The 18,757-nt window shown below is 43.5% G+C and overlaps 1 protein-coding gene across 1 annotated transcript in view; it reads left to right on the plus strand.

Annotated features, from left to right (window-relative positions):
• The window catches only part of LOC142789514 (uncharacterized), an 84,440-nt gene extending 71,318 nt beyond the window's left edge, over positions 1-13,122 (plus strand). Inside the window, exons 6-7 of the mRNA XM_075884996.1 lie at positions 2,692-2,904; positions 12,928-13,122. Of these exons, the coding sequence (XP_075741111.1) occupies positions 2,692-2,904; positions 12,928-13,122 (408 nt within the window). The remainder of the gene's footprint in view (positions 1-2,691; positions 2,905-12,927) is intronic.
• Positions 13,123-18,757: the final 5,635 nt, after the last annotated feature.

Here is an 18,757-nt window from a genome sequence, read left to right on the forward strand (position 1 = left end):
TGTCTGTCTGTCTGTCTTTCGATCTATCTATCTATCTCTCTATCCATCTGTACGCCTGTCTATCTGTCTACCTGTCTCTCTGTCTATCTGACCATCTGTCCATCTGTCTATGTGTCCGTCTGTCGATCTATCTGTCCGTCTGTCTATCCATCCGTCCGTCTGTCCGTTCGTCTATCTGTCTATCTGTCCGTCCATCTGTCTGTCCGCCGTCTATCTGTCCATCCGTCCATCCATCTGTCTATCTGTCCTTCCGTCCGTTCGTCTATCTGTCCGTCTGTCCGTTCGTCTGTCCATCCATCTGTCTGTCCGTCTGTCTGTCCATCTGTCTGTCTATCTGTCCATCTGTCTGTCCGTCCGTCTGTCCATCCGTCTATCTGTCTATCTGTCCGTCCGTCTGTCGATCTGTCCGTCCTTCCATCCATCCGTCAGTCTGTCTGTCCGTCCGTCCGTCCGTCTGTCTGTATGTCCGTCTGTCTGTCTATCTATCTATCAAATCACCTACGTCTGGGTGCTCTCACGTACACCCCCTTAACTTATGGTAATCTAAAGATGGTTTGATGAATATGACTCGCTGGTCCTGACATGAATAATTTCACAATCCCGTCACGTAAGCCATCAAACCTTTCTCGCCACATTTTTGAACGCGTGAGCGTTAAACTGGCATTGGCAACGTTGACCCTACGAATGCAAATAATAAACGTTTGTGTCCTAGCAGAGAAATCGAAGCCAAGCAATCTGCGTGAAAACGAAGTATTCTACTACAGAGCCACGCCAGGTCTTCGAAATGATTTGCAAAAAGAGCCAAACGTTTGTGAAACTTCAATGCTGGTTCCAGTGTTGACTATCCAATTTTTCGCATATATTTAGCACCACTTCATAATGTTTCACTTAATAAAAAATTACAAGAGTCACCTTGAATGGCATTGTTTGCCAAGTTACGTGGAATCTGCCTGTTTTTTTGTTTTTTTTCTGCGGGCAGTAGCGGATGGCGATATGTATGTCACGAAATAATCCTAATTTGGTATTGCAAAGCGCCAGTAGTGTGAAAGCAATGCAGTAGTTCTTATAAAGCATTAGAACACTCCGAAAATTCAAGAAAATATTGGTTGGCTTCGCACGGCTCGGCCTTCTGAAAGCTTCGCAGCGCTTGCGGAGCGCAAGGATTGAAGGCAAATGCACCCACTCGCACAGCAGTGCACCATGCAGGTGCCGCCGCCAGTCATCAGCTGTGGGGCCGTCTCCTGGCCAACGCTCAGCACACTAGGCAGTATATTTCTAGACACTGTAGTAATACGATTAAAAGCGCTTGGCAGGCCCACGATGGCCACCATTATCACCATATGAATACTAGAGCAAAACCGGAGATAACGCACTGTAGGGGGATCGCGCAGTGCTGCCGAATCGGACGTGCACGCCTGTCAATGGTGATGACTGGATGGCCAACACTACTGTTACTGATGCTTTAAACACGTGCTCCCCTGTTCGGGTTTCTTTTGATGCCGATTACATGAAATATGCCAAACTATTGAACGTTTACTTCTTTTATTTTCCTTCTCGTCTTTTTTTTTGTAGTCGCCCATCTGCAATACCGCATGCGGCACCGGAGTAATTAGCTCACGTGTTGCTTGAGCTAAACAGACGTTGAAAGAAATTATGGCAATGATTAGGATTGCGAAGACATCGTGTGCCGGTTCATTAAGATGATGGTTTTCTGTCTGCAGCTCCCCGTCTAACCGCCACCTAAAACATCTCTAGTGTTGAAATCAACACAGCACAGCTGATGGAGCGTGTTCACGCACGCCTATTGCGATGCTTGCTTCGTGACAGTATACTGGCCGTTATGAGCTAGGGCGCTGACCATCGTTAGGAACCGAAGATGGCAGACGCCAATATTTGCGCAGCACGTGGCGAAGTGGCGAGGCGTTGACCGCAGCAGTGCTAGTAGAGACAGCAGAAACGGGACCCTTCAAATGTACAGGATACGTCAAAAGACCGTGGTTCCGAGTGATGACGGCAGCATCTGCAGTCAGTTTTTTCCAGGGAAACGAGCTTACAGGCGTGTGCAGAGGAAACACGAATGCTGCAGTGGGTACCCATCGCATTGGGTGTCGTACCCCTAAGAAATGTTTTGCTCATTTAACGGGAATAATCGTGACTGGTAGTGTTAGCCCCCTCTCACTTTTTACCGAGATGCTCACTGGGGCAAATATTTTTTCTCAGTACTGCTCGAACAGCTATCTGGCTCATTCGTGTTGCTTCTCAATAAAGCAAAGTTCAAGGTGTTTTTACAGAGCTCTAAGGAGTCTGCGTCACACCAAATATTTGGGAAATTATCACCTTATCCTCTTTGTTTGACCTTCAAGGCTACTGCGATTCAACCTCTGTGGCTAACTGAAAGCACCTCAGCAGTGAATTAGGCCATTCGAAACGCCCCTTAAAGACAAGCTTGCCATGCATTCGTGGTATGAGCTTCACCGTACATGCATTGGCTTAAGGCTCCAATCGTTTCTCAGATCTATGTAACTCTGCGGAACCAGGAAGACTACGAAAAAGCTGGCAGTCACGTATTTTGCCCGGAAAAAACTTTACCTGATATATTCAGTACGTGGAGGTTTTCGAAGCACAAAATAATGTTACCACGTCAGGCGACGACTGTTGAACTTGCAATACTCATATAGATTTCTTCAACAGGTGAGAGTCATATCTGCCTTGAAGAATCTGAAGAAAGATTGGAGCAATACCACAGCGCTTGCCGTGTCACTCGGTATGGGTGGCCGGTGGTATGTACCCGCCTTCCCAGACAGAGATACCGACGTACCCGGCAACTATTCTCTCGGTCATCGCTGCAAGACGGCCTCGCGAGGAGACGCTCCTCCGCGAGACCAGATATCGAGCATAGCCGAGGCAAGTGGACCCTCCTCCTCGTTTTATATGACGGGCTGGTTTTGCTATATCTTACTTGTTGGAATTTTTCGCTGCGAATGTATCGTGGCCGAAATTATTGCTACAAACAAAAAACGAAACTCTGATAGCACGCAAACTTTCGCTGTGAAGATGCTGTCAAAGGAAGCACATTTGTTTGCTGCTATACACAATATTTTGCAACATGACTTCCTGCAAAAGGTCATACAAGCTTGTTAGACTACTCCTGCAGGAAGCAGCACGCAATGCCTGAACATCATATGCCATGCAGTATGCGCGCTGATGTGTTGTGAACTATGGCGTAGCCTGACCATGATATAACTGAAAAACTTTTGAAGTTAAGCTTATTGTGCTTAGGCATATCATAAAGCTAGAGTTGCCATAACAAAAGCCCCTGCAATGTTTAATAAAAGCCATTTGAGCCCATGTTCCTGCCGACATGGTCGTGGCAGTAAAAGAATGTACCAACGCTCTTTTTGCACTTGTAGAATAACTGTTAGACCAAAGGTCATGGTATCGTATCTCGGTTGCGACAGCTGCAATTTCAATAGAAGCGTAAATGTTTGAAGCCCATGCGCCTAGATTTAGGTGCACGTTAATGAACCCCAGGAGGTCTAACTTTCCGGAACCTCTCAATACGGCGTCTCTCATAATGCTATCGTGGTTTTAGAATGTTATACTCCAGAGGCTATTCATTATTATCATCATAATAACTGTTAAAAGAGGTCCATAACAACACGTATGCATAGATAATATTAACGTGGAAAAACTAGGCTACATCTGTAGATAAGGCGTTCATGTTTTTGTAACTACAACAAATTTGGACACGACCGTTTTCCCGTAGCATAGTAAGCCTTATAAACCCGGAGAAGTTTAGTATACTACGTGCACTAGAGTGTTGTTTCTGCCTCATTTGAAAGAGCGGAATAAAAAGGGGAGAAAAATTCTGGCTACACAAGCAAGTGCACACTCCCAATTGAGAAATTATAATTGCAAACAGTGCATCAATCAGAGAACGCTGCTGTGTCACATGGAGCTCGTGCTACGCGATCGCTCCAAAAAATCAATAGAAGTAAAAAGGTGGTGAGATAACTTGAAGGAAAAGCCAACTTAAGTGGGCTCTTGGCATAACCAGCCTCTTATCGTACGAGTTCAATGTTACAAGAACAGCAATCTGGACAAGTTTGTAAGATTGTGTACTTCAACAGGTGGGGCATAAAACGAAGACACAAGCGAGGAAGGGAAGCACAAGACCAGCGCTAAGTTAAAACTCAAGTTTCAAATTATTGCTAACCTTGTGTCGGTGTTTTTGGCTTGTGCCTTCGTTTTTCGTCCTACCTGTTAAATATGAGACTATGTCAAACAAAAGAGCCCCTTCAATTTCTATTAAAATGATGTCAAATCTCTGTATTGGTCGCTTTATTGATTGGTTCAATGATTTCTAATTGGGACCTCAATATTGTCGGTGGCGGCGAATAGCTGTTCATATTGATGGTCGCCTTGTGTGGCACCGAAACTAGCAGGAAGGGTCTTGGGCAATTCCAGAATTATGGTCAAATCACATTTATGAGATTCTACAATGCAGAGGATTTTTCATGTACTTAGTTGTTAGAAAACGTGAGGCTTTGCTGTTTTTTAACGCTGAAAGTGAATTTAAAAGCCAAAGACAACCAACATCACTAGATATATATATATATATATATATATATATATATATATATATATATATATATATATATATATATATATATATATATATATATATATATATATATACACGGTAGAAAAAGAGGTCGACAAACGTGCGAAAACACAAGTTTGACTAACGTTTCGGCAGGTGGGCCTGCCTTCGTCGCAGTAATCAAATTAAATAGCTACGATGGCCGCTGAATCGATTCGAGCTTTTCGACTAAGAGAGGGTGCAAAACAAGATTAAATGCATTGTTAAAGTCTATAAAATTACGGAAATTTATCCGGATTTATCAAGCACACCACCGCGGTCATGAATTATAGTGCTTATTTGGGTAGCGAACCTTTACAAAAGCCATTTGGGTTATCAGACAAAGGACGCTTGTAAGTGACGAATTCCTCAATTTATTTGATATAACATGCTCTAGTAGGTTGCAACAAGACGACGTTAAATAAATCGGATGATAATTGCTCAAAAGTGCAGCATCACCCTTTTTTGCAATAGGTACAACACGTGCCTTTATCCAGTCACTAAGAAGGATTGAAGAATACCACGATGCTTAAAAAATAACGACTAGAATTTCAGATAAATTTTCTACATATCTGTAAAGGAAATCTTATATAACCCGATTCCGGTGTTGATTTAGTTTTCAAGTTGAATAACATAGTGACAATGCGAGGGTTTGAAATTTTATCTGATGGGAAAACAGCAAGTGAATGGTTCAAACCTGGCGCGACATATTAACAGAAAAAACGGTATAAAAGTACTTGTTAAAATTTTCTGCAATCCTTTGTTTGTGGATTACATGGCAACCCTGACATACATTTTGTTCAATAGGTCTTGCTTTTTCCTTCAACAAACCCGAACTATTACCGGGGCATTCAGCATGAAGTTTGGTAGAGTATGCTTAAAGTACCTTTTTCTTGCATCAGACACCAACGAATTTTTTTTCATATATTTACGAGAGTCACCCTGTCACGTTGTGCACTAAATTTTTCTTTTGAGACACTATAGTTCTCGCAATATCCAAGATTTTTCAGTTGCTTTTTGTTTTATTAGAAAGAATATTAATATGACAATGCATGCATTTGTTCTAATTATACAAAACTAATTATAAAAAGTAATTATGTAAAAGTCTAAGTCGTTTAAAACAGTTCTGTCTCTGCCACGTGAAAAAAATCTTTGACGGTAATTTTTTACCTAAATGTTTACTACTTTGTTACCAAACAGTACCACCTCAGTAATCTCCTTTTGAATTTAGGTCTTAATCAAACAATACATGCTCCCACTGAATTTCTGGAAGATTGGAAGCCCCGACAAGAAACATTTTGACCTGAGACAACAAGACCACGTGTCTACGTAGGTCATTAAAGAACTGCGTAGATAATTCAGGAGGGCGGTAAACGTCGAACAGCTGTAATGAAATGTCTCAGAATGTGAGTCTTAAAGTGGGGCATTCTATACCAGCGCAAACAAGACGCCAAACCGAGTAACTTCTTAGGTAGAGCTAGACAGCAGCCTGTGAAACCTCAAGCAAAGGCATAGTTGCTTACTGAAGAACTGAAGTGAGCAGTATGAGCACGTTTTAGAGAAGCTTACCTAGTGGGGAAGCGTGTGGAGACGTAAGCTACCGTAGTCGCTGCCGTTGTTCAGCAACCCGAACCACAACATAGCGGAGGCTAACTTGAATCAAACACTGCACCTAGTGTACGTAAAACGAAGACAGACATGCATTGTGGTTATGGCAACTGGCCTTCCAAGAGTTCCAAGAGGTTATTTTTATTTAATACAATAAGGGCATTTTTGGAATATCTTAGAGATCGCTTAATCGTTCGTTGTCAACTCAACGAGTTCATTTCATTCACGTTTCAGCAAATAATTACGTCTTTCTTTTCCGACAGGGCTGTGAAGATCCCAGATACAACAAAACGTTTAGCTTCGAAAGCACCTTCGAGTCTCTGTTTGCGTATGATAAGTCAGATCACATGTTGTTTACGTACGACAGCGCTTTCTCATATCAACTCAAGGTGAGGAGACCCTGCTGCTCTGAGCAGTTCAGAAGACGTCGGAAATTTTGAGTTGTGGTCCGTACAAGCCTTTTTCCTATTTACAAGTGTTCGTAAATTAGATGTTCTACTTAGAGCCTACTCGGGTTTTAAAAAAAATTGTGATGTGTGCTCACAAAGGGGCACTTGGGTTTCAGCGTTGACATATTCATGACGCACAATCATGACTCACCAGCCTTCCCCGCACAATCACCTCTATGACACGCCTGCGTTGGGTCATCTGCACAGTCCCCGCCAATATTTTTCTTTTGTGTTCGACAAAAGCGGTGGCTTCCTATACATTCAGAAAAAAAGGAGTCCTTTCACTCCTTTTGGGCCGTTTTGAATTGGCACGTATACGACAGTCTTTGAAGAGGCACGTGGACTATTTCGGAGAACTTAAAGACCCACAAGCTTAAGTCGGCAAAACTTGTAAAGTTCACTCGGACTCACTCAGGAAATACATTTTCAGGCTTAGACTCACTCAAACTCAGACTCACAAAACTTTTCTTGAAGTGGACTCACTCAGATACACAATCTCGAAAATTTTCTTCAGCCAGACTCACTCACGGTCAGGCTCACGGCTAAATCTGAGTCCGAGTTAGTACGAGTGATTCGACTCATGAGTCCGTCAGTCTAGAATTATCTTTTTCCACTGTGGTGTCAACACACTTCAGCACCAATATCTCACGTAATCGGTGATCTTGGTGCCGTTTGACATAGTATCTTCCGAAAACAAGTTCTGAGAACTTCCAAACTAGTAAGGTCAATTTTTTAAAGAGGTGACAGCCTAAGCTATAATAATCATGAAATTCTCTGAAATAATAGGGGGGGGGGAGGTCAAGGCACCCCCTACGTAATTCACGCCTCTTAATAATAAATATTGAAACGTTGTATGCACGACACTCCTATTGAATACCTTTAAGTAGACGTGAGTACAAATATGAATCTAGGTAAGGCTGATAGCAATGCTGAAGATGACAAGATTTAACTTTAAATCAACAAACGCCAGTGGAACTCACTCATACTCACTCAAGAAATATATTTTGCGCTTTTGACTGACTCGGACTCAGACTCGCCAAAATTGTCTTGAGCCGCACTCACTCGGCCCCACACTCACCAAAATTTTCTTCAGCTGGACTCACCCGGACTCAGACTCACGAAAATATTACTCACCCGGACTGACTCAGACTCTAGCTCATGGCTATATCTGAAACTGAGTGAGTCCGACTAAGTCATCTCATCAGTGAGTTCACCGACCTTTGCCCACAAGAGAGTTAACTTGTCCTTCGTAAGAGGGCCGTATATGTTGCACGTCGAGACTACCCAAAACGAGTCACATATAGTCCATTTGTTTTAGACTACGTATGTTCGCCATCATTGAAAATTACAATGTCATTCTCACATGTGAGAGCAACACGTTTCAAAAGTGGACAGACTTGGTTCGCAATACGTTTTGAGGGATATGCCACCCTGAATAACTGACATACAATATGTTGACTGACGACACTTTGAAATTTCTGGAGCTTACACTTTTCGGAAAACTAGTTTTGCTGGTTATGGGAGCCTAGAAGCGAATTTTCTGTTACCATTTTCTTTTTCTCCCACAAAAACAGTTCAAAGGCCAGAAGCACCTGTGTACCTATTTAATTCGTGCAGTAAATTTTGTGTTAAGTTTCATGGCTGGAAACCGCTGATTTCCCTGAGGGGCATTCATCACAGCTGTCACCTAGTCACTTCAACAGGAAAATAAACCGTCCCGGAATTGTTAACAATCCAAGCATCCACAAAAAGCTCCTGCTATTCTTTTTACTTGTGGCGTAGCGCATGATCTCAAGAAGCTATAGGCAATAAGGCTGGCGTCAGATGGTAAAACTAAGCGAAAAACAGGGGAAGGAGTCAAAAGTTTCAAAACCGTTCTCTTATAATAATGCATGGGATAGTGGTCTTGGAACTTTTGACACCTTCCCTCCCCCCCCCCCCCCCTGTATGTCTCGAGTTTGTGGTCTGTAGATAGGAGAACATCGCTGCGATAAGCTGACGGCTGTGGTAAGCAGAAAAAATAAAGTGTAAATGAGGTGAATAGCAAACATGATAAAAAGGTGCACAATAATACCGATTGTGCCTTGGCATTACACTGCAATGATTGTACTTGCCTAGAAATTATTGTTTCTTGCAACAAACCTGTTAACTCACTTAAGTCTAGAGGCCACTGAAATGAAACGTGGTGAGAACGACAGCTTTTTTTTTTTATTTAAGCAAGAATGAAACAATATGTACGCGCGCCATCTGTTTGACCTGTGAGAAAATTCGCGATCTTGCTGGGTTGCTCAATACCACGGTGTAAGAATACTTTAATTGAGTGAACGCCGCGTAGCAAGCGCTTGGTGGGGAGGGACCGATTATGTTCTCGTTTGTGGTGTGCTGATAGGTGGCTCGCCGAACTGATGATCATGTTGGGCTGCTGGCGAATAGGGGACCAGTAAAAGAGTGAGGGATTGTGGCATGCGTCGTCTGCTGCCAGCTTCCGGTTCAAGAAGAGCAGACGACGGCGAACCACTTCGCCTCCAGCCTCAGATAATTCGGGATTCGCGCGCGCGGTCGCCCGTTTATCTTAGTCCTCATAAACCATGGTTGGTTGTTCAGCCTTTGGCTGCTCCAACTCGAGCGTGAAAGGCAAATGCATACATCGATTCCCATGAAACGAAGAAAGCAAAATGAGGTGGGCCGCGGCTTTGAAGAGAGCCACTGCGATAAGTAGACTTTGGATACCGTACGTTTAAGAGTATGCGAAGACCATTTTATCACAGGTACGTATGTATTACGCACTAATAAAAAGCTTGTACGCATGGATTTGCTGCAATATTATATGGAGTAATAAACTGCCGCGCAGGCGCACATAGCAAAAATATTATGGAAACGCGTGGGCGAAATCTATCTGTCATACGAGATAAGCGCCGGCAATTGCACCCATATAACATATGACAAAGAACGCGAAAGGTTCACTCAAGAAAAGTTTACGCGAAGTGCTGGATAAGTTCATTTGCGTTTATCTTGGTTAAACTGTGCGCCAAGACGGCACACAAAGTAAGAACTGCGTTAAACAAGCACAGGGTTTCGATTATTCAGCGCCGTTTATGTCTGACTGTATTGTTTATGTGCCACCATGCCTCGCAGCTTGATCAAGATTAGCGTTCCAATAAGAATCTGCCTTCGACTAAGAAATAGGTGGTCGAAATTACCGAAACCCTCCACTACGGCGTCTCTCAAAATCATATGGCGGTTTTCGTTCGTTAAACCCCACATATCAACCGATCAATCAATTGACTAAAAAATTCAACTTACAGTGCGCTGAGGCTAGAAAAAAAAAAGGATATCTCAACGCGCGCAATAAGTGCTGCGTTTCATGCCAATAGACCGACGATGTTGGCAGATACGGAAATACGATACGGAAAGCAGCGATACGGAAATTAACTCTTAGCACACTGCTACAGTCATCCCCATGCCCTGATATCTTTAAAATGGTGTTTTTATCCGTAGTAACACGTATCATACAATAAAAACTGTCTTCTGTATCGAGTGATCTGCTAGCGAAACTTACCCGAGCCACATAAGAGCATTGCAGATAATTTTACTGCCGTAAAAAAGTTTTCTTATCGTTCATAGCTTTCGTAGCTTGTCATCGTCACAGTCGTTATTAGCAGAAACAAAAAAAAACTTCTAAAGCACTGACATTGCACTGAAAGATGCTTTGTTCAACGGAGTGGCACAAAAATGTACGCGTGCCGCTGCTAACCCACATGGTGCGTCAAGCCGGAAGCCGTCTTACCCCACAGTTCCCTGCAATTGCCTATATTACAGGTCACCTATTCCGCAAAGCACATCCGGTGCGTGGTCGACGGTTTCAAATTTGAGAAAATTGGGTTATCGTGCGATATCAACCACGCGACACGCACAGAGTGGCACCACAAGAGGGGTTGATGAGGGATGAGTTTAAAGTTGCAGAGAGGGTGTTGCAGCGACGATAAATAAGCGCCGCTACTTTCCTACGTCGTGGGGCCTTCCTACATCAAGAGGGAGGGGGAGCCGGGGCAAAGCTTGTAGTGCCATCTCTCGGGCTCTTTACGAAGCAGAACATTATCGGGCAGTGGATAGTGTCGGAGTTCGCTCTCCGAAAGTATTCTTTCACTATGTTCAATACAAATACTCAATTCAAACAACGCAAAAAAAGCTTGGCCACGGACAGAAAACACACGGAAGAAGCAATGACTTCCAAATATTTGAGACGAAATCCCTGCTTCCAGTATGTGACAAAGAGTTTTGTTTTGGGGAATATATAGGGGTGTGGGCAGCAGGCCAGTGTGATTGTTATTTTTCTTCTTTTTTGCTGCTGTTTTCATGTCAGTAAATTATATTCACAATCCTAATCATAATCGGCCTTCCTGACTCCGTTATCATCGCGTCCCACCAGGAATTGCCATTCTGCAAAGTTCACGTCTATCACAGCGCGCACTAACAATTTTAAGTATTCCTTTTTTCCTCGCACTATAACCGACTGGAATAACCTTCCGCATGAAATTCTTTCATCTGATAATGTGCTGAAATTTATTGATCAAATGTCTGACTTGTAAATTTTGTATTATTATTTCACAGTGTTTTTTAAAATACTTTGTACTGTCTGGTTTATTGTTTTTACCTTGCTAAGGATTGTATAATTGATCTAATGGCTCTGTAACACCCCCACTCCTGCTTGGGCCTGATTGTGGCCTTCAGTAATAATAAATAAATGAATAAATAAATAAAGAAATAAATAAAATAAATAAATAACCATTCCTCATACTATAACTGTTCCCGCAAGTACTTGTATGACGCTTTCATATCGCTCCAAATTGACTTAAAAGCTAGCGCTTGTCCTGTATGCTTTCCGTGGCGGTGCATTTTTGCACTGTTGAGTTTTAGTTTGAATATACAACTAGCCCAGCTACAAGTGGTTGAGTAAGTATTTGCTAGGCACGTCGGGCTTGCCTATAGTCTCGCCGTTTCTTCTACCAGCGCGGTCGTGATTCCGCGCTTTTGTACCCACCTTTATTAAAGTGCTGCGTTACTTACAATGATGGTGAGACTTGTACCGCGCGCACGAAAGGAATGAGCAGGTGAAGGAATAAATAAGATATGTCTTTGGGTTGTCCAAGACAGCAATAAACTTACAAAATGTCATGCTGGTGTGCCTATTTTGGCATCTGATATGTAGTGCAGAAGGGACGCTCTGTTAATCAGACATTAGTGTAGCAACAAATGTCGTTTACCAGCGGATCACCTCACATCCTCTGTTTGCGCCGCCGATGTTCTAAGAGCACGCTAAAATTCAGTAATTGTTTTCTCTTCAGCAACGTATTTACACCGTGCAAAATAAACGAGCGCACATGAAATCGCGCAATACAGACGCGGTCTTTTTCTGTGTCTTCATTTAAGTTGCGGTGTGCAAATGTGCCAATTACAAGTCACCAACAAACCCGACCTACCGTTCCGTTTTTTTTTTTTTACAGACGCAGAAAGGGAAAAACAAGTTTATAATGGTCAACACATTGCGCATCAGTAATAGTGGAAGCTCACGCTGAAGCCAGCTGTTAGTTATTTTGCATGCATAAGAAACAAGATACCTAACCAGTCATTTATTCCGTAATTCTACACTTGTGCATGATTGATAGGTGGCTGTCAATACCTTTGCATGCACAAATGTCTTGTGCCTAGCTTGTTTTCTGCCAAAAGGCACCGTCTCATTTGACAATCGGCATTTCTGTTATAGCGCTCCCTTCTCCTCTGCCCACGCTTGCAAGATTACCTTCTTTTGTGATGACTACGATAGTTCGAAATTCCGTATATAGCTTTAGAGTCTTTCATCTTGATTTCACTGCGTCTATTGCGATACCATGAAGTGCGTATTCTGCATAACTTTTGTTCCTATTTAGTCTTAAGGTTGCTCATGGTTCGTTTGCGAATGCCTCTTTTACTATCTTACAATTATACTTCTGAATAATGTCACTCACAAATGCGTGATGCTCTTGACAGGGATTTAACCTTGAGTAGAACTAAAAATATGCTGTGTGTACAAGGAGGCTGTTTGTGTGTTCGGGTGCAAAAAACTGAGTGAGGTAGTAATGCTGAAGTGTCACCTTGCCATTTATATTGGTCGTGCGTGTATGCATTGGTGTAAATAAAACTTGAGCACTAGTTGAGATTGATGAGCAGTAAAATAATTATTTTCTGCAGCTGTGCGACACCAAGAAGAACGTCACTGATCTGCACTATAACATCGTCGCCGATGATATTCAGTTCGATGATATCGACGACTTTTGCGGCTACGGCAAGTACTCCAGACTGCTCATGTTGAAGAAACTGGCTGCATTCCTGGAGAAAAATTACACTACGCCCGATCAAGGAACCACCTGCAAATTGGTCACATAATATTACCCAATGCATTTCTTTCGACAATCAACAATGTTTAATCAAATATGTAATAATGCGATTCCACAGGTAATATCACGGTTGATTTCACATTCATGTCTTTTTTGAATAGTTAAGCCTCCTTCCTCGACTTCCTGTATTACGCAGTCGGCTTCATCAGCGAAATTTTAAGGAAGTACCGTGTAATTGGCTTCCTCTTTTTTCATAAATTTATTTTATATCATGGCTTTTATAACAAATTTTTCTTTAAGAATAAGTGGTGTTGTCCACTGTGGAAATAGGAATTTTAACAAACTATTCCACTGAGCTAGTATTTTCAGATAATTCATAAAAACTTATGGTAACACTCGCTTAACTTTCTTCAACAATCATTGTTCCTGACAGCGATGAAACAAACTTCCTAATTTTTAGAGTATACGAATGATTAAGGGAAAACTGAAAATTGTTGTACAGGGGCGATTTCCGCACGTGGGTGTAGTAAGGTATATGCGTATGCACAATAAACCAGTCCTGCAAAAATAGCAGCTTTGGAACGATGTCGGCAAAGTTAGGGCTTGTTAGGTACGATATGCTTTTTTGGTAAGTAGATACCCAAGAGTATAAAGTATGACACTTCTACAGCGGCGTTTGTGGCTATCTATCTATCTAGCCACCTACCACTTTCAGCTCTTCTGACCATTTCAATAATGGCATCGATACGAAAATTAATATGGCATAAATTGACAGCATGGCGGGCAGAATTGACTAGTCTTAACTAGTCTTAACATTCATGACGTGTATGTCATGAATGTCATGGTTAACATTCCTTGGTCTTGCTCCTCTCGCAGTGATTTCGTTCACATGGCATTGTACAAAACTGGTATGGTATCACATGACTGCATGGTGAACTGAAGCGACATACCCTAACATGAAAATGATTACATGAGTGTCACGTAACATGACTATATGCCACATTCATGATGCGCTCACGGCCGTTTCGCTAGCTTCACATATACCAAATTCGACATTACGAGACGTGAATGAATCACGAAGCTATGTGACTGGTACAAACATGATAATCATCGGGTGCGTGTCATGTGACAACATGACTACATGCCACGCTCATGATACGCTCGCGGCCGTTCAGCTAGTTCCATATATATCAAATTTGGTATTACATGACGTGAATAGATGACGAAGATTAATAAAATGTTCAAACGTGATAATCATGTCATGGAACTCATGTACGGCAAAATATACCTCCGCCTCATAACGTTGCGCTGATCTTGAAGTGACATATCAACCTTCCTCATTCATGCTTCGCATATCATCGTTTCCCACTGTACGTGGGATCTGCCAATTTTTCAAGGTAGTGGCACTCATCGTTCTCGACGGCACCCACTTCCCTCTCTCTCTCGCTTGCTTCTCCTTTTCTCCGTCATCCGCATCTGTTACGCATTCTTTACACGTGTTGTAAAGGGCTGGGGTTTATAATTCATATTACGCAAAAGATTCAAAACGACTAGGCATGCGCACGTGGCTCTGCTTATTCTGTGACTAAAGGACTTGCCGTGACGAAACATGAAATCGTAGCCAATACACACTACAGAACAGGAGCGTGAGCGTTCTAGTTGACGCCGAGCCGGTCAAAATAACTTCGAGCTGCAAGTTCAATGTGACATCTGAGTAAAATAAACGGAAACGGTCTCACTCTCGTCAACATCCGAAATGATGCATACCATGAATTGTGGCTAGGAAACATTTCACGCGGAGGCTGTACGCCGTCGACACACATCGACGCGTCTCTGCGAGGTGAATTTATTCGTTGGTTCTTGTTGAAAACGACAGGAGTGTGTCTAAAATGCGTCTAGAACATGCCCTTTGTTACAAAAGTTTGTGCGTAAGGACCAAGTGATATGCACCACGTGGTACGCACACGGAGATGAATGTAGCTGAAGAGTTTAGTGAGCGTACTTTCAGGAAACTTTTACGCTAGACCTTTTCTAGCCACTTGCTGAGCACGACACAAGGGAGCTGAAACGCGATACTTCTTGACACCTGACGGTTAGTGCTTTCACGTTTTGTCAAGTTCTGAGCTGGCTTTGCTCGACCAAGCCTAGCTAGCCTCAAAGGCCAGTGGAGCCATTTATCCCACCCGCTTGCCCAGAAATCTTTTAGCGAATAAAAAGAAAGTTTTTGTCTCTCTCGTCCACTCGCATTGCAGTGTTGCAGCCATTGATCACAATTATCTGCCACGACCACTGCGAAAATGGGCGTATTTGTCGAGAACAAATCGCAGTATATCCCCGGAGTAAACGATGATGAGAGGGACGAAGCATCCGTCCGTCTGTCCATGCCTGTATCCATTCGTCTGTGCATGCATTCGTCCGTCTGACCATCCGTTCGTGCAAGCGTCCATCCATCCGTGCGTGCATCTATCTGTCTATCCACCCATGCATTCGTTCATGCGTGCATTCGTTCATATGTCCGTCCATGCGACCATCCGTCCGTCTGTCTGTCCGTCTGTCTGTCCGTTTGTCTCTCTGTCTGTTCATCCGTCCGTCCGAGATCGAGCCACAGCGGCCTTTTGCACATCGCTCGTCGCCATCCATGGTCCACCAAGAATGATCCGGCAACAGCACTCCTTCACGTAGGGCGACAATCCAGGAGAAAGGTAACGGGAGCAAGCGTGCTTTTGTGGCGCTCGCACACCGCGCAACAGCCAATCTAAGAGCAGCTGCACCTCCAACGCAATCTAGTGAAAATTCACCAAGCCGTCATATTGCATGCATGTATCTCTGTGGGATTGCGCCTTCTAAAAAATTCGACAAGAAATGGTGATGACAACATAGAATGCTTACAGCGCCATTTAGTATATCTTCATCAAAGTGCATTTTGAGTTCATCTCCAAGCGACAGTGTCATGTAATAAATGATAAGGGAGACTTTACAGGGATGGTAGCCGGCTGAAGCGAAGACCAACCAGGTGATGCTATGTGGTACTTCGCCCCTAAAACTGCCTTCGTAGTGCGCCTAGTGAAGCGTTCGTTCCAGTCTGGCCATGGTTTTTTCTTGCGTGTGCACGAGCCCTCTGTGAGCATTCGTCACAGCGCCACTACCCGTAGCCACTGACAAGATCCAATGATAAGCACGTTATTTGAACCAGATCATATGCACGATCAACACAATACATTCGGACAACTGAACAAACTACAATGTATGACGCGAGACGTCATGGCTAATGGTGTCAAATATAGAACTCGCACAACGATGCCCGTTCGGGCAAACCGCATCACGCTTGTTCTTGCGTTGTGCCACTTGTATTCTAATAATCGTTTATTCAACGTCTCATTCTTTTATAACTTGGCGTAATTGTTTCTATCCACAGTAATAACTTATCACAATCATTCCTTTCTTTATGCTAGCTCTGAAACTTCTGAGGGGCATCCGAGGCCAATAACCGAGGAGACAAAGGGAGGGTGTCACTGGAAAACGCGCGATCGCCGAGGCGGAGGAAATCGTCACGAGAACCGCCTGGTTGCTCGTGCTACGCACGTCCTCGTGTTTCACGTAGCTTATGGTGCCTAGAAATGTGCTGGCTAGTGTGCGCAGCGCGACCATTCTGTACGAGACAGGGTGGCCCCTCACGTGATCTGTGCGCGCTTAGGGCCTAAACACGGTACGGCCGCACGCCCGGTTCTGCTTCGTTTTTCAGGACCATTCTGGTTTTCAGCCGGTCTGTAGACGGAGGCTCCAGACCGGCTGAAAACCAGAATGGTCCTGAAAAACCGTCTGAATGGTCCTGAAAAACCGGCTGAAAAACCGGCTAAAAACCAGAATTTTGTATCGGAGGCTGTTCACGGTTACACCCTAGTACTGTGGGTAGCCTCATTCTAGCCACCCTACGGTGGGGCCGCACGAGCGGAATGCATGAGCACGCTGATTGGCCGACGTGATGTTCACGAAGTGCTGACAACCATTCGGCGAAACAGAGGTGTTCGATGGCGACTATCATCAGCAGACGACACAAAACGTATACTTTCGCCTGTGCGGGTTCAATTAAAACGAAGTACGTGCACTGTTACGTTATGTTCTGCAGTGGAATGAGTTGCATGGCTGCGGTCGTGGATGCTAGAAACTCTACAGAAGGGCCTTAGCCTGCGTTATTGTTGATATTCGCTTAGGCTGCCGTATCTAGCATGCGATCAGCCCATCTGCACTAGGTGCGTTCTGCGTGAAATCTCCGTCTTGAACGTGCCCGCGCTTCAGCTTGTTGGAACACGACGTTCCCGCACACGTTCCAAACCTGATTATTCAAGTGGGCACGCTGACGGCGATCAGCCATCGATCGCGAGTTTACAGCCATGTGGGTCGAGACAGACATACACAAATCTCAACCCCCCCCCCCCCCCCCCGAAACGCTACTCCTATAGACCAGCGCCGCGCGCCGCTCTAATGAAGTGCGCAGCACTGGCACGATGTGACAGGGCCACAAACCAGGGCTCGGCAACCTACTGCGGCCGGGCCTCATGCGCGCGCCCCCACACGACGTCCAAACTCAAACCCCCTCTCTCGTACCTTGTGACATTTTATCTGAAAGCTAACATAGCAGTTTTGTGCTGAAGTAGATTTTCGCTTGTAAGTTTTCAGTGTTTGTAAATTACAGCTTTGTTATATATGTGCTAAAAATACCCAGAACTTCTATATATCGATCTATTCTAGTTTTTACATTTTTCTCAATTCGTCAATGTTTTTTTTTCATTACCTGTGCTGGATTCCTCATCCTACCAAACTGGGAATGTGAAGGGAGATAATTGCAGAGTGTGCAATATTACGACTCATACACAGACCAGTCGGCAGGCACACATTTCATATTGTCGCGACGTGAAGACAGAGGTCGTATGTTAAGAAGCTAAGAAAGCAGCAGCGGATCCGTCTTTTTATTTACCACGCGCCAGAGAGTTCCTCGTCGTTCTTGTTGTTGCGTTCTACATAAAAGCGTGCAAACCACGTATGCACTGTCGCCTTCGTCTTTCTCGCAGGACGCACGTGACATTATACTTAACATAACGAAAAGTACACAGCGTGAGGCAGCATAAAGGCAAATATTCCTACAATGCACACAGACATTGTTTCAATCTTCCCTTTACCTAGAAATATTCACCCCAAATGACACAAGAAAAGACAACAATCGTATTACAGTGTACAGTGAATATGGAAATAAAAATGAACAACATAACATCTACATTCTCAAGTGTGTCCCATTTATTTTTCAAGCAGTTATAGCCTGAATGGTAATGAAAAGCAGTTAGAGTCATCCATGATCCAATCAAGAGCCATACTAGCAACAATTCTTTGACACCAAGGTTAAAGTGTGATGAAAACAGCACGCTTTACTGTTCATGTTTATTACCAACCCACATGTACATAGCTCTTCGCAAAGTGTTCATTGTAACAGATGTCAATCGATGCGATACTAAATGTGAGCTGAAAACACCAAGGGAGATGACGAATTGCCCATTTTATTGATTTTTACACAAGCCAACTATGTAATCATTAAAAGAAGGAAATTCAAAGGACTCGTTTTCTGTTGAACTGAACCTTAATGGAAACCAGAAGATAAGTAAGCCGATAAAGGTATGGGGATAGGTAACTGT

The sequence above is a fragment of the Rhipicephalus microplus genome, chromosome 2, assembly GCF_043290135.1.
Source record: "Rhipicephalus microplus isolate Deutch F79 chromosome 2, USDA_Rmic, whole genome shotgun sequence".
Lineage (NCBI taxonomy): Eukaryota > Metazoa > Arthropoda > Arachnida > Ixodida > Ixodidae > Rhipicephalus > Rhipicephalus microplus.